At 39.4% G+C, this 26,882-nt stretch overlaps 1 protein-coding gene across 4 annotated transcripts in view; it reads right to left on the bottom strand.

Annotated features, from left to right (window-relative positions):
* The window catches only part of PTPRK (protein tyrosine phosphatase receptor type K), a 421,519-nt gene that overhangs the window by 321,469 nt on the left and 73,168 nt on the right, over window positions 1-26,882 (bottom strand). For all 4 annotated transcript variants that reach the window (XM_054196429.1, XM_054196428.1, XM_054196431.1 and 1 more), the window contains exon 2: window positions 11,240-11,362. In XM_054196429.1, coding sequence (XP_054052404.1) covers window positions 11,240-11,362 — 123 coding nt within the window. The remainder of the gene's footprint in view (window positions 1-11,239; window positions 11,363-26,882) is intronic.

Below are 26,882 nucleotides of genomic sequence, written 5' to 3'. Positions count from 1 at the left end.
GTGAGGCTGCAGCCTAATTGGAAACTTACACTGGCTTAATATCTACCTGCAACTGCAGTCTAATTAGAAAGCAGAGCTGTGGTAAGAGCCCACCTACAAAACCTGGAGGCAAAGTAATCTGCTCAAAAGACACTTGTGCCAGCAGGCACAAAGGGCACAGGATGCCATCTCTACTGCCTGCGCAAGGAACACTCGCTACTGGCACTGCAGATGTCACTCACCTACACGTTTTCTTCATTCTAAGAAAGTCCACAAGTTCAGAGATCTCAAAGCGAACAATAAACTTAGTACAAACACACACAGTGAGAGAAGCCGATGGAAGGTAAAGGCTGGGTTGGCAGATGTCAACTACACCAAAGAGGAAAAATTAATGACAACAGTTTCTTCTGTTCGAATGCCGCATGCTTGCTGATCCCTCATTCATGGGAATTAGTTAAGAGAAAATAAATTCACAAGAGAAATGCTTACTTCATACTGTTTGTTGTCTTTCTCTAAAATAGTATGGTATGTCTGATTTGTGTTTATATGTGGCTAGGTTTTCTTCCTCAAGGGAGTTAAAAATGGTTTGATCCAAAACAGAGTAAATAGCTGTTATATCCTGACAGCTGCTCTTTAGAAAGACAAAGGAGGAGGAGGAAGTTTTTATTTGGTTTTGTTGTGGGGTTTTGTGTTTTGTTTTGGGGGTTTTTTTTGGGGGGGGGAGGTGTTGTTGTTTGTTTGTTTTTTTAAACTGCAAAATACTGAAGCATTGACAAAGTACTCACAGATGCCTTGGTAATCACCATTTTGGTGCATATATGGTTCCACACAATACATTAGATGCATGAACACAAGCACGTCTTCCCAGCACTGTTCAATACACGTGCTCCTGAACCAGTACAACTGCCCCAGTGGAGCATACAGACAAGCTCACTCAATAGCAGGTGGAGAGCTGGGCCACCTCTCCTACCTCAGGAACGTAAGGTTCACTGGAGTAGCTCTGGATAGTCCAGCACTGTACATTGTAACTGTACCTATAAGTTCTTCACTTTTATCCATTTTTTTCTGAAGCTGTGATTTTATACTGTAGAACAGACTGAGAGCTTTAAAAGCTATTTCCTCTGAAACAAAATAAGAGCTAAATGCATCTTCCCTTCATGAAATAAAGGGCAAAACCAAAAATGGACCAAAAAAAAAAGAAAGAAAAAAGAGGAAATTAATTATTACTTCAGAGTATTTCTTACTTATACCTCTCCAGACAAAGTAGTGTCCTGATATCAGGAAGGTTTTTTTCAAGTCTGGTAGGACAGGTTTAAAACATTCAGTGAAAAAGCAGACTGGCGTTTTCATAGTTGTCTGGTAGGATGTTTGTCTTCTGTATACTTTTCCACTGATGCACAGGCTCTGCTACAAGCAATCTATTTCAAGACCCACTAGAAACCTCTGTTCTTTCTTGCTTACACTTAGATAACTTGACCTGGGTAGTGCATCACCGTGTCTGTCCTGCTGTTGTGGATGGCACGGGGAGTGAACCTTAACCTCCAAGCTAACTGGTGACAGCTGGCTTTGTCCATGCAGGCCAGGTTTAGCAACCCTCTGCAGAAGACAAGCTCATACCTACAGGGCATCATACCCGGCCCAGCTCTCCTCTGGAGCCCTGCTGACAACCGCTGTCCACATGACATTTTTTCTGCAGTTCACACTAACAGAAATAGTAAAAGGGACATTCTGCCTCCACCCAAGAGATGTACTTATAGCATAATGCCTCAGGCACAGCTCATGCATTGTAAACTGCCCAACAGGAGGTGACACTATGAGACACAAGCACAGCTGTAATAGCATTAGAAGATTGCCTCATCTGGGGAGCAATAAATTTGAGGCAATGTGGCCACTACCTAAATATCCAGAGAAAGTTCTCGGCACCTAGACCCAGGTTTCTTCTCGGAAGAAACTTGATGGCTTGCTCCAGCAACAGGTCCTGAAGAAACCAGCACATGTGCTATGTCGATAATGAAAAGGGCTCAAACTCTTGCATGGAAGTGGGAGCAAACCAAACTGACACCGCGAGTACACAAACTGAAAAGAGAGTATGGGAAGAGATGCCCACTCACTGCCTCTCTTCGGACAGGTGCAAGCACTGTCCCTCCCGTTGACACAAACTCCCACTTGTACCTCCTCAGGAAAGAGGCGTTTGGGGTTTCAAACACCTCCAGGAAAACTCAGCTTCTCACTAAGTATTACAAAACATAGACATTGCTCCCACCAGAAGACCACCTAACTTTCGACAGCTAGGCCATATAGGCCTGTGACATGGCTGAGAGCTCTGGTGAACGGCTTCTTGAAGGAGACAGGAGCCCTTTAAAAGAAAGGTTATGGGGCAGGGGGAAGAGGAGGATTACTTTTTTTCTTTCATCTCCAAAAGAGACACTATGTAAAATGCAAATCAAAGTTAAAAATGTATGATATAATTCAAGTTTTCTTGCTTGCTAATTTTAACTACAGTTTAAATCTGATTAAAATCCACCCACCTTTGGACAGAAGCAACACCTTTTGCAATGAAAAAATGCACTGCATTTTAAAAGCCGTATTTTTTTTTCTAGCGGGTCATGTTCTTCATGGTTTTATTTTCTGAATAATATTTTACGATCTACACCAGAGCATATTTAAAGGAGGTTACGCTTTCAAGGCTGGGAGGAGATTGGACGAAAGGAAGACAAGCTTTGGACGTCGCCGTATCTGTGGCAGCAATATTGCCCATGCTAATGATTAAGCGAGATTCAGAACATCACACATGAGGCAAAGCAACACAACTGAATTTGTTCACATACCTGACATAAACCTGCTCCTTCTCTAATATATTCACCTACGCAATTGCCTCTTTACAGCCTACATACTTGCAAATGAGGTTTGTGTGACCCCCAATACAAAGGATTTGCGTTTTAAAATTATCTCTATATAGAAAGGTGGGAAAAGGAAGAAAATAATCCCAGCAAGGGGGGGGGGGAATGAAACAAGCCTTACTGATTATAATTAGCCTGATAACAGCTATTTGAACAAGTATCTGTAAAAGTTACAGTAGAAATGCCCAAATTAAAAATCTCATTGTTTCCTGAATACGGTTGTTTCATTAGTTCTCCACAACCTAAGAAAAAAAAGTTTAAATCATCCCAATTGATTCAAAATCTGTTCTGTAAAATAATAGTTTTGTTATTATTGCAGCTTTAGACACTATTAGCAAACATCAACGATTGCTGCATCAGCACAGACTTGCAGCAAAAGCACAACAAGGGAACATAAATTACATACTGAGCAGCAAAAGGTTTAGAGCTCAGAAATCAATATTTAAGCAGACAGGAAAATTTCAGACACAGTGCATGAAAAAATGTGGAGGAAAGTATCACTTCCCTCTATTGTGTTGCTATTCTGCGACTTCCTGAATTTCACCTCATCTTACTTTAAGGGTTTTTTTTGTTTTTTACAGGTATTGCTGCTTCTGTTGTTGAGGTTGCCATTGCTGAGGCAATTCAGGTATTAGTTTCCAGTTGCATAATAGGTCCTGTATTAAAAGTGTGATTGGGAATGCCCTTAACTCTGCCATGAATTCAGACTAGCTCACTGATTCATTTCCACTTCTAAGAGGCTTCGTCTCTTATGTGACAAAAGTGAGAAGTCAGCACGGGGACGGGAAAATAATCTCTCAAACCGTGAGGTACCAATGCACAAAGAGTTACCACAGCACCTTGACCAGAGACATACACGGTATTTCTGAAGCATACTGCTTCAGAAATGATAATATGCATTAGCAACCACTGTACATTAGCAACACTGTACATCTATTACAGGGCTTTTTTCCATCTTGTCTGAACATCATTCTTTTTCATACACCTTGGTGGTTTTCCTTCGCTGCTTCCCCCAAATAATTCGCAGGCCCTGTTTTTATTTTCCCTGTTCTAAGTAGTAAAATTATTTTACGCACAGACCCCCTCCCTTTCCCCCTATTTCTAACATGGCTTCTTCTACATCTCCTATAGGACAGCCAGTTGCTTGAATCTGGCATTCATTGGACTGCTAAAAATTGAGCGGGAGTGGAAAGCAGAGCAATGATGTTTCCAGTCAGGGCAACCTACAGAAATGTCAAAGCTAAAGAACAGGAGCAGCCAGAAACATGCAGAGGGAAGGGAAGGGAAGGGAGAAGGCCACCTACTCTTACGGCAAATTGAAGCAGCCATGTAAACATAAAATAAGTTCACATACACTAGTTGTCTGCTTTTTATCTTTTTTGTGAAAGGGTCAAGCCAAAGGGTACAAAGTCACCAGATGTGCTGAGACCATGCCATGGTCTGTGGGCAGGAGCGCTGTGCCCATGCTCTGAGCCAAAACGAAGCCACGTGAGGAGCAGCAGTATGTCAGCCCAGGCCTGGCCCTCCACTACACTCCAAGATAGCCAGAAAATTTGAAGGCAAGGCAAGCTACTGTTATCTTCAGGAGGAGGAAAAAAAAATAATATACATACATACACGCACATACAGGCAGTCTAAGAGTGAAACTGGTGGTAAGACAATGGCACAACAGGCAGATACAGAACTGAAAAGCAGGGCTGGCTTACTCCTCTCCATGCAGGGAAGCAGTGAGAAATGAAACAAGCACTACTCCTCAGCTGTGCTTTGGGCTTCCAGCCTTGCACACTCTGAACATCAAATGCCTCAAATAACCTGCAACGCCTTCCAGGCTACCAAGGTGCTATTCAAACCCTGTTTTCCCTGAAACTCTGAAAGGCCAGCACAGTACCATTTTGCTTTTTGTTCACCCTTCATAATGCTACCAAAATAGCAGCTTCAGGTAACGCCTCTTACTGACATTCACAGTTCCCCAGGTAGCAGCTGACTTCATATAAGCAATGAAACACTTACCACTTACACCCCGGGCTCCAGCGGTGGTAAGAGTTGACCAGAACAGGTCATTTCTCCCCACCCCGACAGTGCTGCAGTGATGGCCCATGCCATTTGAACTTCGCCCGATACAGGCATCATCAAAAGCTAGAAAGCTGCACCGTGCAGTAGAAGGCTGCCTCACGAGCAAGAACACTATCATGAATGCCGTGATAGCACCGGCACATGGTAAACCTAGTAATTTTTGGTACCAGCGTGGCACAGGTAGATTTGCCCAAGATTAACCTACTACTTTGGAACTCTATCTGTAGCAAACAAACTTCTCACCTTGCTCCATTTTGTTACTCCAGATTCAGAGAAATAAACTAATATTCTTCAAATACTAAACTGGGAAAGAAAGGAGGAAAAAAGAAAGAGAAGGAACAGTTTCTCAGAAGGCAGCATTTTATATAGCTTTCACTGGAGTTTGGTTGTGCTATTCTCAAAATAACAATCTGACAGATTTTCTAAAACTTAATTGATAGCAGTAAAATACACTCATTCAAAACATACAGCAAGTAAGAAGATAAGCTACTGAAGAACAAATGAGCTTTTGGGAAATCCATATTGCAGGGAAGAGGTATGGCTGACCAAAATAGCATTATAACTTAAAAGAAAAAAAAAAAAAGCACAACCAGATATCACTCTACGTAAACAGATATAGCAGCTGGCCTTGAAGGTGAAGTATAGTTTGTGCAAATACAGCAAGTAATCCTTTTTAAAATGTTCTTGTCTTTCCCTTCTCCAAAAGAAACAGAATAAATTCATCTGTGTCAATGAATGAAAAACCAACACATAGATGTTACTTATATGTGAAAGTCATTTTTATTACTACAAAAACCTTACTTTTCCTAATCCTGTGCCTAAACTTCCTAATGAAAAAATGGGTTATCTAAATGTACAAGAGTACTGCTACACTGTGCATTATCTGTAAAGCCTTCCCTGCACCCCTCCTCTTTTCACTTTATACCAAGTGAAGTGTGCTTGAGAACAGAGAACCCTTGGAATTAGTCAATAGATTGATTAATGCACTGTACTGAGCAAACCAAATAGGATCAGGATGTTTACAGGTGTTCTTTAGGTAGACGTTAATTGCATTGCACTAAGGAGGTAGACTTCTTTCTGTTGAAGATGCTACTAACAAATAATACAGACAAGAAACCAACCACAAGGCTTACTGAATAAGAAAAACAGTAAAATACGTTTTTGTGATCACGGAAGTACTTCAAATAAATTCAGCTCTGTATTACACTGACAAGTTAAACAGGAAACAAGTATCAGTCAACTTCTGGGGCCAAGGAGTGTATGAAGACTGAAGGACGTAAGGAAGAAAAAAAATTCTCTCAGTCACCTTAAGTAAAACATATCTATGCCACCACATAAAGAAATGTAAGAGGAGGAAAGACAACCAGAATTTCTTAGCAGCCCCAAACACAGATCCAAGCTTTTACAATTTATTTCATAATGTAATGACCCAGATAAGCTTTCAAGGATCAAACTTTAAAACCACTACCTTCCTGAATTGCATTTGCCAATCCATGGACTAGTCAATAAATTCCCTGGCGTACAGTTTCTCTGATCTATTACCTTTATACTGGCGATGTGAGCCACACGGCAGCAAAACCTTGAAAAGTCAGTTCTCAACTGCTCAGTAGAGTGGTAAACTTTGTTAGTTTTGTCTATTAAAATAAAGAGACCCAGAAAGCATTCTATTTGAACTTCACCCTTCTGTAGTGCAAAACAGCAAGTTGGTTCACTGTGTGTGGATCAGCATCTCCGTGAAAGAGCTCAGTAACCCAGGACGTAGTGAGAGTTCTCCTGCTCCTCACCAACCTCTCATCTTTCCAACACCTCAAGAAACACCCAGCTCTCACCAGACACTGCTTCCCAACTAACTTTTGTCTGACTGTACGCATACAGATGCACATAATTAAAATTTATTCATGGGTTGGTGGTTTCATTTCTACAGGTGAAAAATTCAGGTTTAAGTGAAGTAAAAGGCCAAAAGTCTCATCTATATGACCTCTACATTACAGCTTTGCTTCCTGAGCCACATTCATATAAAATCTATATTAAAACACAAATTTCATGACCTTATGGCTCCCCTCTTTCATTTATACACTTCATAAACACTTACGTAGGTCCTGTGCTGAAATTCATTTTGGGTCACACAGGTGACACAAAAGCTATTTCCATTCTGTACAAGGCAGAACTTAAATAGCACACAACTGACCTTCCAGATCACAACAAATACTCAACACTACTTGTACAGGAAAAGTAAAGTTGCATGCAAATCTAAGAGTGTAATTTTCGTATTTCTTTCAGGCACCCCAGAGGTTTATACAACCCCTGTACCCACCCATGCCACCAGCTCCCGTGGTCCTCATCAGCTGCACCAGCGTAACAACTCTTTACAACTGCAAAATGAACTGGATTAACAAACTGACACATACCCCCCCCACACACACACCATTATTATTTTCAGTTCACAACCACAGGAACAACAGCGCAACTAGGAGGAGGCAGCAATGGGAGAATGCCTCTAGGAATGATGGGACACAGGAACGAGCAGCCAGCAACATTCTGCCTAAAGCCTATATAAAAGAAATTACCGTGAAAGTGCGCCCCAGGATTACTTGTCAGCACACTTCCTCTCATCTCCATTGCCTTTCATAGTGTCTGTTCTCCATTCTGAAATAACTGTGCAGTCTTCCACTGGGGACCCCAAAGCATCAGCCTAAACCAGAATATGCAATGCTTTACTGTTCAGGACTGGCTTGTTTCTTTTCCTTTTTTTCAGAAAGTAGTGAATTTAGGTTTATTCTTTAAAATGGGGCAACATACAAGGTTCATGTGTTATTTCTGCAAAGTAAAAAACTGATTTCTGCAATACTCTTCACTGTAAAAAATAAACTCTGCATTTGCAAAACACACTCTAATGCTAAAGAACATCTTCAGAGATTTAATCTGTTCTCCTTTAGTCATGCTACATGACAAGTGCAACTAAGTACTTCACCCACTACTGTTAATTTATTTTCCTCAGAATTCTAGAAAACCAATTCAAAAAAATTAGTACACATCCAATGCAGGCACATTATCCATCTGAGAGATCGGAAACAAGATGTCCATCTCAGCATGTCACCATTGTCCACTATAATTTAGACATTCTTCAAATTGCATTTGTATCCAGGAAGGTAATAGCCCTTACATTAAAAAAGCCCTTTATTAAGTGGCTCCCCGTCATGCAGCCCATTACAGGCTCTCATGCCCTGACCCTGCATAGCCTCAGAACAATGCTGCTTTTAAGAGGCAAACCAAACAGGGTAAATAAACTATCTTCTTTATCTAAGGGTAAAAACATCAGTAAATATTATGAATATGGATAAAACCACCCCTTCGCACATCCTCAGTGATATAAGAAAGCACTATTATTTAAGTCTTCTGCAAAACAAAGTTATCCGCACATAATGAATGGTCCCCTAAAATAACTGGGAAAACTCTCCATAGCCAGAAAACACAATGCGTGGTCTAAGGGGTTTGCTTCAGCACATATATGTTGAAGCATCTGAAGGTGTCTTTCTTCAGATGTACAAAGACCAACAGGCAAATACTTTGATTTCATTTTTGTCACCAGGTCTACAAATATAGAACAGTTGGTCACCAACCCTGCCTCACACAAAATGCAAATCCACGCTTGTGGAACCAATTCTACACAAAGAACAACTCTGTAGTCTTGGACCTTTCAACCTAGAACGATCTCAGGAGAAGGGCAGGCATTTTATTTTAAAAGTATTTAAAAACCTGAATGGCTTGGAGAAGATGATCAGGAAATCGGCTTTGCTCACTTTCTGTTACAGCACAAGAGGCCAACATGTATCAGACAGAAATCATGCGCAAGTTCAAAACAAGTAGAGAGCGCTGTGTCTTTCCACGATTTATAGCAAATGATGGCACTTATAAGACATAGCAGATGCTAGAAGTCCTCAAGGAGTGCACGGACAGTAAGACAAAGCTGACGGAAAGACACGAATTCATTGAGAATATCACGAATAAAGGCCGTTTCTGGTTGAGGAAATTCCTAAATGCCAAAAAGCTGAACTCTGGGAAAGCCCTCGGGGCATGACCACCACTCAATTTGTCTTACCTCTGCAGTCTTCCCTATGCAACTCATAATGGCTACTCTCAAAACCAGCAGACCTTTAGCTTGAACTAGCACATTCACTTTTACATGCTCTTACAAACCTGATGTTGGATATCAGGTGTTTTCCAAGGTTTTAGTAAGTAATCCAAAGGTCTTATCCTGTAAGCTGCAGTTCAAACAATTTACAAGTTGATATTTAAAGCTGTATACAAGCACCTGCTCTACGTATTCACTTTATTTTGAAATTAATCATTATGTACAGCATTTACTTTTCCCATAACAGAAGGTAAGCGGCTTTTCCCTTTGCTCATAATTTGAGAAATACAATGTAGGTCAGTATAAAAAGAATCTGAAGTTGCATTAATTACTCAGAGGTAATCCTACTTGCCTTATCAGTAGTGTTTACTATTGCTATACCTGCAAAATGCTTGCCATTATGACAAGTTTTCACATTTTCCTAGCACTCTGAAGCACGTGCCATGAGGCCTGAAATTTCCCACGTCCTTCTCCAAAGCACAAATTGAGTTAAACCTCTCCCTTGAATTAAAACACAAATTCGATTGTCAAATTTTTCCCTTTTCCTATTTTTTACGTCGTTTTCTCTCTCTCTTTTTTTTTTTTCCTCCTTTGTCCTTAGTAGGACTTTCTGAAGTGAATAAAGACTAAAAATTGACATTTGAAAACTGAGTATAACCCTTTACGACTACAGTGGTTCTGGGTGAATCTGGTAAAGTTAGAGCCCTAAAAGCTGCATACTCAGTGTAAGCCACAATTTCACATACAGATTCCTCCAGAAGAGTCCACGTGCTGCACTCAGGAAAAGGATCTGTAGCAGAACGGAACCAAAATCAGGTGCCAAAGTCAGGGAGCGCTCTATCATTTAACTCTGAAAACTACCTCAGCATGGCAGGTATGTTATTTGGGAGAAGCAAGAAGCAGCTATCTTGTCATTTAGATTCATTCAAAATACAATTCCTCAAATTGCTTTCTTCCTATACAAAGTGTGCCTGAAGATTGAGAATAACAAATTTTTTACAAAATGGTGCTTCCATCACAATTAAAATACCTCTACCGTTTTAACAAACCATGTAAACTCTCAAAAACACAAACTGAAAAGTAACTAATTTCTGCCTTCCTATGGGAGATATTATTTTGAATTTGTTAATACAAGACCATCAGCATCATGAATGCCGAGGCTTCGGGCTTAAATTTACTCTTCCATACGCAAACTTGAAGCATCAAGCAGTCCATGAAGTAAAGCGTGGATCTTGTTTAACCTATATCGTAAGATATGGGGCACGGTAACAGGTTCTCGCATCAGTGACTCCAAAGCAAGGGGAACCCAGCTAGTTAGCAGTTAAGAAGTAAAGTTACATACACTAACCACCCACTAATAATCCACAACAATATACAAAAAGCGCGGGAAGGAACGGTGCAGAGGTTAGGTTACTTCTGTGTGGCAACATTTCCCACTCCTTCTCTACACATACCTCGCTTCACAAAACCTTTTAGATACAAATAAAATAGCCATGACCTTTTTTCCTCCTCTGCATGATTAATTACTTAATGTACTATTAATTGGAAAATGTAGCTGAATTTCAAATGCTTTCATTTTCTCAGCATATCATGCTGTCTGGGAAGCGCCGATTAAGCTGTTCATCAAAGGTGAGCAGGCAAGGTCATGTAGGCTGTACCTCTTCAGTTATTCATTACCTGTCCTAAATAGTAATTAACAACAGCAATATTTCCATAAATCAAAGCTTTTCTGATTACCTTCAGATGAGGAGCGGTTGGGGAGAGGGGAGGGAAGGAATCAGTGTATGGGTTTTTGCACGTATCCTTTCTTTCACCATTTGTTCTAATGCATACCTGAATAATTCAGTCGATACATTAGCTGTCAATTTAAGCTGTAGAATTTCACTGCAAGTCAACAGGAATTCCACAGAGAATAAAGAAGAGGTTATGGCTTCCTTTTTCCTTGCCCTATCCCCCCTAACTTTAAAAGGGGATTTGATCGAAAAGGGTGTCTCAATTATCAAGATTGTTATATTTATTATATTTCTTTCTTTTTATTACCTCCATTATCAAGGTTAAAATGGAGATCACAAAGTATGCCCTTGAGGCCATATTCAGTGAGGCCCTGAGTTAATAGAGAAACTTCATCCCTTCAGTATCTGGGGAAGGTTCTCACCTTGAGGCATCTCAGGAGGCAAATAGTGAGGCTCTTGAGCACTGACATGTACCCAGTCGAAGTCATCATACAAGTCTTGGTGGTAGTCACAGGGTCCAGGACCATCATCGAACGTACATCCCCCTAGGGAAGAAACTTGTTATTAGTTTATTTAAAAGCAGAGGTTGTCCAAGAGTCAAGCAGAGGTGTTCCTCCAGGGCACACCACAACTATGGAGCCCACGCAGGCTGTGGCACGGTTCACAGGCTTGCCTGTGCAAAGCTATAACCCGCAAGCAGATCATCCATCAGTGTTCCCCTCTCTTTATAAAGTGTCTCTGCATCACACAACCAATTTTCCCCAGGAGCACCCTCTGTCAGAGCAAGAGATCACAGGCTGAGTCACCGAGCCCAGGTGAAACCTGGCCTAGTGTCCACGTGACAAAAAAGCAACAGGCTATCTAAACCAAGGGGGAAACAGAAAATAATGGGCTAGGCTTAAAAAGTAAAAGTGTAAACCAACAACTTCAATGCACTGAAAGTGTAAGTAGTCCAAACACCAACAACGAGGATAAATAGTGTGCCCAAAATAAAAGCAGTCAGACAAAATGATTAAAATTACTTAGAAATGAAATAATTGCTGCAGAATGAATTGGATAATCTTGCTCTATTAAATCAATCTAGCATAACAGCACACAAATTAGAGGCACTTTTTCAGGGTCACACAAACAACGGATATGAAAACCTTACAACAAAAGTTGTGAGGGGAAGTGACAGGGAGAAAGAAGAACAGGAAGAATGTAAAAGATGGGGGAAAAAAACCCAAAAAAATCCTGTGTAGCACACTAATGTCTGCTCCGTCTCATTCAGTAAGTTCTTTATTACATTATTCACTCAAGGCAATTAAGTAGGGTGGGAAAAAGAGACAAGAAAACACAACAATTCTGGGAAGAGACCAAGGTTTGAAACAGAAGAAAAAAAGGAATCAAAAGAGCCTGGTTGAAGAAAAAGTAGAGCATGAATGCAAGAAAATACAGATGTCACACATACAACTTTGCAGCATCTATCTCCATTCCTGATATACAGTCCTTGAGTTTGCTCTTCCTGCTCAAAAATAAAAGGCCAGACCAGGAGAAAGTGAAAGAGAAAAGCGTGCATTCATCTTTATTTAGGCAGTACTTTTTTAATCCAGAAAAGACGTTATATAAGTCTATAATTAGATTTTAAACAGCTCCTGGAAATCAGAGGATATTTCTTGCATCCTCTCCTCCCTGTCCTCAATAGTTAGGGCATATCAATCCGATTAACAACTGTTGTTAAAACAAAAATTCCTCTTGTTAAGACAACACCTCTAGAATAACAGGAACATTTGCGATGACTTCATTGTCTGACTTTTTGAATACAAAATATGGGACAAGTACTGCAGGCCCCAAGAATAAATGAAAAAAATCCTTACTATGGTAAACTCTAGTGCCACCCTACAATGAGTCACTGACACTCCATCAACAGCAAGCACCCTCCCATGCCTGCCAGGCTCTCACCAGCCCACACTACACCCTGGAGGAGAACGGGCTGGAGGTGGGAAATGGGGAGAATGAGGACCATGAAGAACTACGTACAGTCTGTGCGTGTTTCTGTCCTCTGTACAAGGTGCACATGGCCTGGAACGAGAACCGGTCAGAGAATAGGAAAAGAGGAGTGGGCACGTATGTCACCAAATTGAGGATAAAAATATTTTTTACCTACCTAAAATGGAGTATTCAAATGTCACATAACAGGAAGAAAGTCTGCAAAAATAATGTTCATACTTGGGGAAGGGGAAGTCCCTTTTACTAAATTTCTTCAGAAAATCTAGACTGTGTCCCAAACTGAGATTATACTTCATCTTCAGTATGAGACAACTCAAATAATTCCCACAGTTCTGCATAAGTATTTGTCATTTTGAATAAATGACAAAACAGCCTAATTCTACCTCACTTAGGACCACTTGTTAACCAGTGTTTTGGCTGACAAGGACAACACCAGGAGAGAAAGAAACCTCTACGCTGCAGCGAAATTCCTGCTAAATATTTGTACCATAAACCCTTAAAACTTCATATTCAGCTCCACATTCACAAAACCTTCTCAAATATTACCCTGTGACAACATAAACACAACAACAAAATCCCAACATTTTATACTCAGTACTAAGTTGGTTACTACATCGGTGTCAGTGTCAAAGATTGCAAGGTGCAAAAAGAAAAATATCTCTGTGTCAAAGAAACATTTATGCCTTCAAAAGTCCAACTTCAATGCCCTCTTACCACCAAGAGACTTTTCTAATTAATATTTATCATGATAAAGCCAGAAAGGCTTAGAACATAAATCTTGGTCTTTGATTTAACTTACAATACACTGCTATGATCACTCTACAGAAAAAAATGTACATTTCCTTCGACATTTAATTGATAAATGAATAGCAGTTTCCCTTAAAGGGAGGTTATCACTGTCTGCTGTCCCAGCAGCAAAATGACATATGGCTTTGAAGCACATGCCTACGGGGCACCCATTACCCTTTTTAATGGTTTAAGTGCCCTCAGTATATAAATTTAAACTACCAATGAATCTTGTAGACTCATTTGGAAGATGAATGTCCTTAATTGCTCGTCTTTGTGCCCACTATTAATTTTAGTTATCAGGGTTCTGATTAGCAATAACAACGCATCTGTTAATACACAGCAAGCCATCCGAACCTCCTTGTGCGTACCACATCACTGCTGCATCCACAGAGCAAGCAAATGTCCGTTTATTGCATGCACATGAACGAAGTTTATCAGGACAGATTATCAACCCACTACAAAATTCAACAACTGCCTAAACCAATGGCTTTCTCTCATGGAGCACACCTCCTCCTCTTAACAACAGATCGTGACATTTCAAGGCAAGTAAAGTAAAAGCCAATGCTGTAGTGATTTATCCACTACAACATGATGAGACAGACCAAGCATTTTAACACCCGTGCAGTCTACTCCTTATGACTTAAAGCATGAGCAAATTTGGACATCCCCTTCTCTGTTTTAACAGTCAACTGCCTGTGTGCTATTTTGGCAACTCTGGATACTGAGACAAACCTGTCGTAACATGCTGTGTGGAAAACACAAGGAGAAGAGAAGATGGGTGGGTGAAACCTGCAGTAATCTGTTTCCAGTCATTTGTTCAAAACTATATACATTTTAAATCAATCTTTAATGACTCAAACACAAAACCACATTTGACAGAAGTACAACATAGGTCAGGACTTGTTAGTACCCTAACTCAGCTACTGCACCACTCTCCACAAGAATGTGACAGCACTGTTCAGGGAAGAAGGTGGAGAAGGTAGATGGGCTCGATGAATGTTTAGTACCTTCCAGTGAGGTTCAGCAGCTAAACTCAAATACATATTTATATCTGCCATCCAACGTTTTGCTAGAACCTGACAATATCTTACAAATGACAAGTTAGAAATCTCCAACTCAGCCATTTGTAACATCCCCCACAACTCAATAAAAAGGCACTTAGTACCAACCACTGATCCCTTACATATCACCACCACGTTCCTTTAGCTACAGCTGACGTATAACCTGCAATTTATCTTCAATGCTGCGTTGACACTGGAATTTGTGCATACCTGCCAACACTCATGCCATGCCACAAACAGTGATTTGTGCACCTCTGCTCAATCTCCCGGCTGGAAGCACACAGCACTGACATTCAAATGCTCTTGAACCTTGCAGTACCTAAATGGACGTTTATCTTAGGTTTCCAATATCATGCTTCAGAAAAAGGCAGTAGGTAAGGATTCAAAGCAATATATCAGACTGGTCTGACCTCAGCAGCCTAATGTGGGCTTAGGGACTGCAATGGAAGGCAGACAGCATCTCCTCCCTTCAAACAATGGTGCCATCAGGACGTGGCCCAGAAGGGCCAGGCAGGGACAAGCACTATGCTCTGCTGAGGGGCAGCACCAACCAGAGCCATGGCTTGCTGCATCTCCAGTGGTGGCAGCAGCCAACAAGAAAGCATAGGCAATCAATTTAAGATAAAGAAAAATCAAATAGGCCATCCGAAACAAACACCCTACTGACAACTGAGATCGTAAGCTAGGAAGAAGGAGTCTTAAGTCTGGATGGTTATTTTGCCAAACTGCTAACTGTATTTTGCGTCAATCCAATTCATTCAGTTGCTGAGGAAGTACTTGGGAAACACTTACGCTCCACAGAAACCAAGCAAATCAACAATTCACCGTTTCCGTTACTTTTCCCGTAAGCTTCACTAAGTTATTAGTTTCAGCTTAAACACACCTAGAACTCTCACACAGTTGTCTTCAACATCCTTCTAGCAGACAAGTGATAACTCATGCTAGTCTCATAAAAACATCCTGACTACGTGTCCATTTTCATTTATAAAAGGTATCTTAAATGTTCATTATAAAAAGAAAGATATTAATATCCCACACTGAAGTCTCAGAAAAAAAATTAAAGCTCTACTAAATAAAAAGGTCATTAAGATTATCCTAAATTTAATCTTAAAATCCCAAAGATTAATCTAAATTTAATAAAGATCATACAGTCAAGGTTTACACATCACCTATAAAAAGCTATTTAAAGATGCTTGAATTTAAAGACAAATTACCTTTTTTAAAATGTTACCATGATATTTCCTTAGCAGCACCACTCAGTACTGACACTGCTCTGTGATTTTGATTTATCCCACATCCTCTCAGGCCAACCCAAGCGTCATGGTTTAATCCCAGATGGCAACTAAGCACCACACAGCCGCTCGTTCACTCTCCCCCACAGCAGGATCATGGGGGAGAGAAATGGAAGGGTAAAAGTGAGAAAACTCGTGGGTTGAGATAAGAACAGTTTAATAACTGAAATAAAATAAAATATAATAGAAATAATAAATTGTAATGAGAAGGAAAATAACAAAGAGAGAAAGAAATAAAATCCAAGAAAGACAAGTGATGCAAATGAAAACAATTGCTCACCACCAACCAACCGATGCCCAGCCAGTCCCCAAGCAGCGTCTCCCTCCGCCACCTTCCCACTAGTTTTATTGCTGAGCAGGATGTCATATGCTATGGAATATCCCTTTGGTCAGTTGGGGTCAGCTGTCCCAGCTGTATCCCCTCCCTTCTTGTGCACCCCCAGCCTCCTCGCTGGCAGGGCGGTACAAGGAGCAGAAAAGGATTTGAGTCAGCAAATAACTAAAACATCCCTGTATTATCAACACTGTTTCCAGCACAAATCCAAAACATAGCCCCAATCTAGCTACTATAAAGAAAACTAACTTCACCTCAGCCAAAACCAACACACCAGGAAAGAGCTAAATTGTTTCTTCCCCGCCAGGTTAAAACATAAATAAATTTAAGAGAAGCACGTGTCAGTAACTCCCACTGATAAGTGGGCATCTACTACAATTTTACTGTGGCCTCCCAGCTCTTCAGAGCTCAGGACAGAAAGGAAAAATGATTCAGATTTTGAACTAGTGATCTTTATCTAACAATTCCAGTGTTCTAACTACACTTCCTAGAGATAACGTCAATTTTACTATTTAGAATAGAAACAGTCGGTTGCAGATCAATATTACACGAAATTCAAGGTACCCATAACATCTATTATGAATGGCATTACAGGCGTGCTATACTGGAGATCTACTGACTTCTAGATAAAAGAAACTATTCCCACTTATCACCTAGAAATTCTGTATGTCAATTTTCATATTTAATTAGACCATAATGACTTCAAGCGCCCTTTAAAATATACTCAGAAAAGCCATAGTAAAAAAACAATTCAAAACATTCAGAAAACTACTAAACTGCAATAAATTAAATGTCTAATGATAAAACTAGCTGATGACGAATAACACACATTTACTGGCCATGCTTTATACCATCTTTATAAAAAAACCCATGACCTTTAACATCAGGGGTAGGAGAAGGGAAAGGCTGGCATTCACTTTTCTAAATCCAACAATGAATATGTTTCTTTGTCTTATGTCACACTTCCTACAGAAGTAAAAGTAAAGGGAAAAAAATAAAAAAGGGTGTAACAAATTCTGTGCATCAACAGGAACAAGGCACTGATTTTTAAGCCTTCTATATTAACAGTATCTATCCGCTGGAACTCCCAAGTACCTTCTCACCAAAATCTGACACTAAGTTTCAGAAACTAATAAGAGAAAACAATGAAAGAAAACTGCATCTTCTGGATTTGGGGCAGGGGCTGAAATGGAAGTACCTGATTGGGTTTCCAAAGCAAATTGATTTTAGGAAGTGTTCCTTATCAGCATTGCAAAGGGCTTTTTTCAGCCACAGAACAGCACATATAGGACAGTCAAAACAGCACATCTTTACACTTTATTTCTGAGATCTGTCTGGCATCCAACCACTTTGGTGTTATGCAAAATACACAAGCAACATCTTAAATTTCACCATCTTCAATTTTAAAGAGCTGGTTATAAGCCCCAAGATTTATCCACTAAGAACAGGGAGTTCACCATGACAGGAGAAAAAAATTCTAGCATGAAAGAAGAGTTGTACTACAGGCACACAACAAACTTCCGTCATCACAACTTTTCCCTTACGCAGGGCTCTGTTACCAGCAGTTTCTCTGGGACTCATACGTACGAAGGTGTCATACAACGAATGAAATACCCTTTTCTCATCCAGCTCAAGTGAGTAGTTGGAACAATCTGCTCCTTTTATTCAACAGCATGCTTTTATTTTTCTCCACCACCTGCTGCAAAAGCATAATGACTAGCTCTAAATCTATCAAAGTAGATAGCTCCATGGTAAAAACACAGTAGAAAATTATGTTTACCTGGGATGTCAGGTAAAGGTCCTGTGAAAATTTAATTTTTTCTCCTCACATTGATTGGTGAATTCAAAGCTTGAAGAGTATAGAGGCACTATAGCAGGTCTCTTGTCAGTCATATATCCAGGAACAGGTTCTGCTTTTAAAATCACCCACCTACCACATTAAATTACCTCTTCCTATCACAGAATGCCTCGAAGCACAGGATGTTTCCATCTTCTAAAGGCACTACAATATTTTTGTTACAAGCATTTTAAAACATACTGATTGCAGAGTGTTCAGATGCCTATTAAGTATATACTATGAATTGCTGTTAATGCAGGTTGAGAATAAATTTTAGTAACTCATGTTAAAATGCTTATGTTCAGTATTACCTACCAAAGTATAACTCTGAAATAACCTTAATTAACCCATGGCATCTAAAAAGGCAGGTCAGAGGCACTATTTCATTTAAAAAAAAAAAACACAAAACCAAGAACAAAAAAAAACCCACAACTGAAAACAGCAGCACTTAAGGAAAACGACAAGTTCTCCTTCACTACAGGGAGAAGTCATACTAAATATTAAGAACATTTATCTATTTTGCAGCGGTATCTTATTTTGTAGTACTAGAATTCATTACACAAAAAAACAACTGATTACAGTTAAGAGCAGTAAAAGCCAAGTAAATTCAATTAAGTACAAATACTTTTCAAAAATTTTCTAGGCTTGTTCCCATTATCAGTATGTTTTAATCATCCTCTTAGCTTATTAACTCGACCATGGGACTCCAGGTCTCATCCAAAAACACCACTGGAGTGTAAACACCAACAGCTTAATAGGATATACAGCTGATTATTCCTAAATTAGCGGTATCTTATTTTAATTGTAGGGCTTTTGTTGGTGGTGTTAGAACAGTCAAATAATCTAAATAACCCTACAAACATAAACATTTCAGAAAAGGAAGTGGACAAACCCTCTCTTAAATCACTACATTCTATAAATCACCTTGACATTAAAAACCAATACAACCTCCCAACAGCCATAAAGTAATACCATAACCAATATAAGCAAAACAGACAAACAAACAAAAAAAAGACGACTGAAGAGGTCATGATCAAGTCCCATCTATACATACTTTTTTTTTTCATTTTGTATCTGTCTTCCGTATTCCGTATTAATAAAATGTAGTAGATTATTTTAGAAAGAAAAGGTGTGAACTTGAAAAATATTAAGTACCAATTACCAAGAATGCAGGAAGCTTTGTGTCAACATCCTTTCTTGTCATCCTCAGGAAAAGATCTCCCTATTAATCCTAGCATTTATCCTAATCCCAAAATTATGGGAGAGCATTAAGTTCCACAGTTAGATGCAGTCTATATGGCCGTGCCATTTATTAGATTCCTTCTAGTAAATTAGGTTCCTTCTCTCTATGCCAGGCCTGGAAAAGGCTTCTTCATCTCCAATTTCAAAAGCTTCATATTGACAGGCAACAGGAAACCTTTCCATGTTTTACCAGCAGGGAATGAGATGGAAAAAGTAAACAGATGAAGGGGTGAGAAGATCAATCTCTATTACACTATCTGTCCTTCAGTTTCCAAACTAAGCAAAATCTAATTTAAACAAAAGTGTCTTTAAATTTCCTCCTTTTCTCCAGGGAAAGGGAGGTTATCATTTCCCTACTGAAGAGGCGACAACAGGTAGCTGTGAAGAGTCACAGTTGCTTAATGTCTTTTCCTTGATTTCGTCATCCTTCCTTGGCATGGGCAAGGAAACAGAGAGCAAATAGCCCTGCATATGTGGATCACTTCATACAACTGAAGCTACCAAGACAGTTTCCATTTCAACTCACAAGATATTTCTGAAACCATGAAGAGGTTCACCAGTTTCATGAAATTATGAACGAATCTTCATCAATACACAAGCGTCAACATCCACCAGACACCAAAGCTGTTTCGTATTTCAGTTCATAGGCTGTGAGCTTTAGTATTTCTCCAGTGCACTGGGCAGACTTCTGACCAATTGCACTGGTGACAAGGAGTTATGCCATTTGAATACATATAACTGGGGAGGGGAAGAATCATGGGCTTGAGATTAATATTTTCATGACTATACCAATAGTCACTAGAAGGCCAGCAAGCAAATTCTATGACTTCAAGGACACAATTGAGAAGTCCAAAATGAAATTAATCAGTTTGATTATTTATGGATATGTGGTCTTATGATGCTGCTTCTGAAAGTAACACCTTTTTCCAAGGCACTGTTAGTGCTTATTTATAGAAAATGTTATGTAGTTATCTCAGTCTCTGGCATTTCTCCTAAATGTTCTCACAATATGCTGTTAAAAGTTAATGGATAAGAATACAATTAAACTCAGTAGGAGTGATGAATCAAGATAGCCCTACATCCATTACATTAAATCACCAAATTCTCTAAGATTCAGAGTGCTAGATTATTCTTTATCCTACTCTAAGAAAAAAAAAGAAAAAAAAAAAAACCCAAACAGCTGAAACAAGGATTTGGAAGAAAAAAGTTTCTAGCTAAACTTTCATCTATACATACATATATACACATATAATCACACCAGCAATTCAACTGGAAAAACAGGCCTAACAACTATATGGGCCACCTTATTAAAACTTTGACAGTTTAACCATAAAACAAGGTGATAGGGGGAAAAACAGGTTATTTAAAGTTTGTCCTAATAACCGTCTCTTATCGAGAGCAAATACAGGTATCAAATTACTTTTTTTTAACAGACAAAAGCAAGAGTTTCCAGCTGGACAGCAGGAGCAACCTTTCAAAAATAAAAGGGGAGTCTCATTTGAGGACAACAGAAATGATCGCAAGTTACCACAACATCAGTGCAGAAGCCAGACAAACAAATGAAGAAATGAGGTAAGAGCGCGTAAGTTATACAGACTAAATTATAAGTGGAGCTCAAGGAACTAACATGAAAGCTGAGGACTTCCTAGGGGGAGATGAGCATAAGACTGCATAAAATTTTAAACGGCCATGCAAAAAGGAAGATCAAATTAAATGCAAGGAAACAGAAAAAGCTCTGATGTTGAAAATGACAGAAGCTGTTACAAAAGGTCATTTCTGAAGCCACAGAAGGAGGTAAGTCCAAGAAGGTGGAGAGATGATTGAAGAGTTCAGTCAAGGTATAAATCCAGAGTCACGGGAGGATGACAAGAACCTCTCACAAGAGATCTTTCAAGAAACAACATCAAGGTACGTGAAGAATTAAACTAGCTGTGAATCACAGAACTCAGGCACATGAATGAGAGCAGTAACGTGTAATACTGACATCAAAAATATATCTTCAGACAAAGGCACTACTGAACCAAAAGACAGAACCTATTGCATCAGAAGTGCAGTTACTGCTCTAGTTTCCCATTTCATAGTAAGAAAATAGTCATAAGCATTTTAATATCTGGCATATCTTGTACAATCCAGCAACACGCTCATGAAAGGAAGGCTAGAAAGAAGAACAATGTAAATGTATGTTTAAAACACAGTGAAGCTTTCTATACCAATAGGAAAAAAAACAGGCTCCCCAATTTAGAGAGAGACCTGCTGAGATACAGGCCAGCAAACAACAGATTTCAGATGTACTGGCCTCCAATCTACAGAATAAGAGAACGGTCGAGTTTGGAAGGGACTTCTGGAGGTCATCTGGTCCAACCCCTCTGCTGAAGCAGTGCCACCTAGAGCTGGTTACCCAGGGATATGTCCAGACTGTTTTTTAATATCTCCAAAGATAGAGACCCCACAACCTCACTGGGCAACCCGGGCCACTGCTCAGTCACCCTCACAGTAAAAAAGTGTTTCCTGGTATTCAGACGGACTCTCCCTGTATGGGAGACAGTGTCAAAAGCCTTACTGATGTCTAAGGAGATCATATTTGCTGCTGTCTTTCATGTGCCTGGAAACGGTTTCAGAATTAATTGTTCCATCACCTTCCTGGGATCAAGGTGAGGCCGACCAGCCTGTCCTTCCCCAGGTTCTCCTTCTTGCTCAATCTATTATTAAAATAGTCTCATCTTAAACTTTTCGCAGTAATATTTAATGTCTTCTCTGATATCAAAACAAAGCTCTGCACATTCTTACAAGTTTTAACACCTTTTATTCAATCACACAGACAAGTGTAACATTGCCCATTGCTTAAACATGGACTACAAAGTATCAGAGAAAAGCTGAGATAAAAAACTAGAATTATACGAAAACTTTTCATATGAAACAAGCTGAGAACAGCAAACACACAGAAAGAGATATTTATTTCCTTTCTGTTATGTCTTCCACCCTTCTTATTTAGCCTTACAAATCTAAGTCTTTCATTACAGGTACACTATGGAATCAAATGAACATCAAATAGATGATTCATTTCACATGCTACTCTTTACATGAGTTGTTACTTTATTCTTCAGCACAGTAAGATTTATCAAAATATTTCACAGACTACCAGGAAAATATTTTAGGTAGATTTCATTAGGAAGGAGTCATCTGACAGCAAAGCTATTGAACACACTCAGAGCACACATACAAAAAAAACGCTAACAACTGTCAGTAAATCAATTCTTACTGTTAAACTGATTTAACATATAAATTGTGCAGGTAAGCATATGATGTGTCTCTTTTCTCATCACAATTTGTCCTCAACAAGACCTCTGATGAACAAACACAAGCCATCACATAATTTTGGACAAAGCTTACCAATATGCCTCCAAACTCGGCTTTATTTCTGCAATACAAAATACCCTCTCCAGACAAATTGCAATAGGCTTGTAAAGCTCTCGCAAGAAATCACTATTTTAGGGTAGAAATATTTACAATCAGAATTATATTTCTACTACAATTTAACAAACAAAGAAAATGTTATTTTGTGACTCCCCAGGGAACTGAACTCAAGGATTTGAAACTTATATTTTTATCTGCAGATCTGCACTTCAGTTTCAATAGAAGTAACTATTACAAGAATACTTAGATGTATTATAGTATTTTTCAAGCAGGTTCAAGTTGTATTTAATCCCTCCACTTCTTAAATGGAGAAATACTCTCACTGGGGTGGCTCTGTGAAATGCTGTAATAGATAAGCCTGGAGGTTAGATGAATCCTACTTCAGACTGCGCAATGAAGTTGTAGCATTTTGGAGGCAATCATCTGTCCATGTCCTGAAGGCATGCTGCCCAAAGCACAGTAAGGAGAACAGAGAAACATGATTCCTACAACCTTACAATTTCAACACATAAGTAAAAATGTATCCCTTTATGTTATACATTGCACAGAACTCACATACAAGAAAAACTATGTCTGAAAACTGTAGTGGCAGTCACTAATAGGGCACCAATAATAGCCCCTGAGCAGACATTTACCATTCAGTTTTTAGATTTTAAGGCTGAATCAGATATTTTCATTAAAACATCAGGTTGATGCTAAACAGTAGCAGAAAGGTAATTCAAAAGTTAGAAATTATAAGGAAAGAAATTAAGAAAAGAACACAGAACATATCTTTGCAACATTATAAGCTACATCCAGACATTATGTGTGGTTCTGGTTTTACATCTCCTAAGAGTTATAGCAAAAAAAAAAAAGGGCTTAGCGAACATCCAATAAAGATGATCACAGGATGCTTAAAGTATTAGACATAACTTGAAAGACTAGTAATTTTTTAGCCACAAATGATGGAAGAAATAGGACAGATGCATCCTTAGTGACACAAAGAGGAGAACAGACATCAAGCACTTTGTGTGTGTGAGAAACCCTAACTATACAGACAGCACCTTTGGCTCAGAAGATCACATGCCACTAAGACAGTATTTTGGGAAAGCATACCTACAGACTTGCCAGTGACTAAATCAGGACATTTGGAGAAAAGATATTGAGTTATATCATTCTTTGGACCACACATGCTGTTGGATAAAAAGAAAATTTATAAAATGTACAACAAAATAAAGCCATAACTATTTGATGTAATTATGAGGCTAAACTACCTCCAAGGGCAAAAATGGGACACTAAGAGTTAAAGAAGGAGAGAGGGGGTGGATATTACGTTATGTTGAATAGAAGAGAACGAGATAAAAAGAGTAGCAGGAGGGCTACAACAGAAATCAGGAGCGAAGAAGTCTGAAAAAGTCAAGTCCTGAATACGCATTGTTACAAGTAGTCTAATATCTGAAGGTTTCTGCTGGTAACTCCCCATGGTTCTACTCTCTCCTACCACGTGCAATCACCATTGGGCTCCATTAGTCAGAGTACTGCCCAGTGCAGGGAAGCATACAAGGGTCTCAGCGAGGAAATGGCTATACACAGCTCTGAGAACGAGTTAATGATGCAGGTGTACTCCTGACGTGATAAAATAAAGTTAAAAAGATATAAAAACAGTAGTTTTTCTTAGCAATTGTCAGACACATATGCATAACCCCTCTAGTAACTTTTTTTCTTTAAACAGCACTTCAGAGCTTAGTAACTGAGGCTGCAATCAAACCAGACTGGAAAAGATGCTGCATTTTATGATTCACTGTTCAGAGTACCAAAGTATGTTCTGTACTCCCCATTCCTATTACCAAAAAAAAAAAAAAAAAAAAAGTCTTACACTTGGCTCTTATACTAGCTTCTCTTTTTCAAGCTAGACAAGGCATTTACACATTCAACTTGTGCAAATATTAGATGCCCACGTTTTCACAACACCTTTTCAGTCATTCTTTGCTACTGTATTCACAAAAACACATAGATGACGCGTTTTGGTACACCATTATCTAAAAAGGGGCCATTTGCTAGTGAAAGGAAACAGAAGCAGCAACAGGATAAGCTTCTAAAAATTATCAATTAAGTTAAAATTCATACTGTATCTCATCTGACAATGAAAACCACATGGAAGGAGGAAATATCTGAACAGTTTCATGGTTGGATAGGGGGGGAGGGAGAAGAGAGAATGGGGGGGTGTTGTTTGTTGTTTTCTTAAAGCCAGAAGAATAAATGTGAATTGTTTCAGTGGGCAATGTCTGTCCTGATGCTTGCATTACTTGTCACTATATATAAAAAAAGCATCCTTCTCTGACAGTTTCTTTTTTTTAGCTAAAAATTGGCTCTGCACTACCAAGTTATCATTTTAAAGTTAAAATACAAAACATAATGCAGAGCAATACAGTCAGAATAAAATACTTCATAAAGACCAACACCCATAAAAATGTTTAATACAATATAAAAATCAATATTTAATAACCAACACATAATCTGGATGCAATGAATAAACCAACAAGCATAATAAAATTTTGCTGGTTTTAAATTGAAACACTTCAGTACCAGAGGAATATACGTAATTTGTAATAAAAAAACTGCCTCAAGGTGGGACAAAAAGCTTCCCTCCCTCCTAGTTTTTTTTGCCATCTCACTATCCACCCCACAAAAGTATGAAACAGTGGAAAAACAGAAGTGTTTTGTTCATACCAAACACATTTGCAAACATTTTCTCTACAGGGTTGACTCCAACTTACCCCTGATGCAAAGCTGTCTCCTTCTGCCTAAACTGAACCTCAGCCTGCCTTTCTGATAACGTCTGGCTATCATGAGTAGTGCAACACAGTTACAACAACTCTTTTACTCTTTTACTCCAATCTTGATCTCAAGTCAGCACATCTTTACTCAAATATTGCAGGCACCATCATCCATCATCACATCTGCATTCAAACCTCTTCTTGTGCCCTTCACTCCAGCTATGCCTGATTTTTGAAGGGTAATTAAAGAAGCTTCTCCAAGACACGCCTTCTCTGTAACTCTCTTCCAGCTTTCATCTCCCCTTAACCCAATCACTTCGGCATCTCCTCTCTGCCCCTGGCAAATGTGTCTTCTCCCACTCTTATCTATTCACAGTACTGCTGAAGACTCTCCTTAGAGCCCCATCACTTTGGCTGCCTTCCACTTTCACTTCCTCTCTCTCCATTTTCACAGAACAAACTTATTTTTGTAACCATTCACTGTTTATGCCCACTTACAGAAAGCCAGCCAATTCAACTCAACAGAACTTGTGGCAGCAACTGGCAGAAACCTATTTCTTTGCTGTTGTTGTTGGATTTGTTTTCCTCTGGTTTAGCTGGTTAAAACAACCCAGAGGGTTAAGGGGGAGGGAGACTGAGGGGTCAAACAAGTGCCAAAAAAAAGACAGCACAAGTCCATTGCTAGAATAAGGAGTAAGGCAAACGTGTGTAGAGGAAGGCAAGAGAGCACAGAGTGTTGAGCATGGGCAAAATGTTTTTTTGGTTGGCTACATTTCCTGCTTTCTGCTGCCCCTAAGCATCCAATGCAAAAATCAGACACCGTCCCACTCACCCAAGTTGCCAACATCTTCTACTAGAAGTCAGAATGGCCCACCTGGCAAAGGGACAAGTGTTGTAGGCAGCTAACAAACCGCAACTGTTCTTTACACAGAGATTTGAAGTACAGCTGCCCTGGTATCATCTCTGGGGTTGAGCACAAAGAAGTGCTAGCATATCTCAAAACTCACAGAGCCAAATCAAGAGGCCAATAGCATTATTCAGCAGTCTTGCACTGCTTGCATCTCCTACCAGCTACAGAGAAATGGAACTGAAAAAGACCAACTTTGCCAGCACATGTTTTTCACCAGCCAAAGAAGACAGAGACATTGTCAGCACCTTCCCATACAAGTCAACTCCTTGTAACGTTTACGTGCATTTAATGCCCACATATCCGATTTCAGGGAAGGTCCAATTCAACAGTGATCAGTCTGTCCTTGGATGGCAAGCAGAGTTTTCTGCCTAGCAGTGGCTGTGGCACCCATGAACCAATATGCCTTTGTTTTGTTCTATACATAGCCCAGTTTTATGGAAA

This window comes from Rissa tridactyla, chromosome 3 (assembly GCF_028500815.1).
Source record: "Rissa tridactyla isolate bRisTri1 chromosome 3, bRisTri1.patW.cur.20221130, whole genome shotgun sequence".
NCBI classification, from domain to species: domain Eukaryota; kingdom Metazoa; phylum Chordata; class Aves; order Charadriiformes; family Laridae; genus Rissa; species Rissa tridactyla.
Note: the sequence above shows the minus strand (reverse complement) of the source record. Positions and strands in the feature narration are given on the sequence as shown.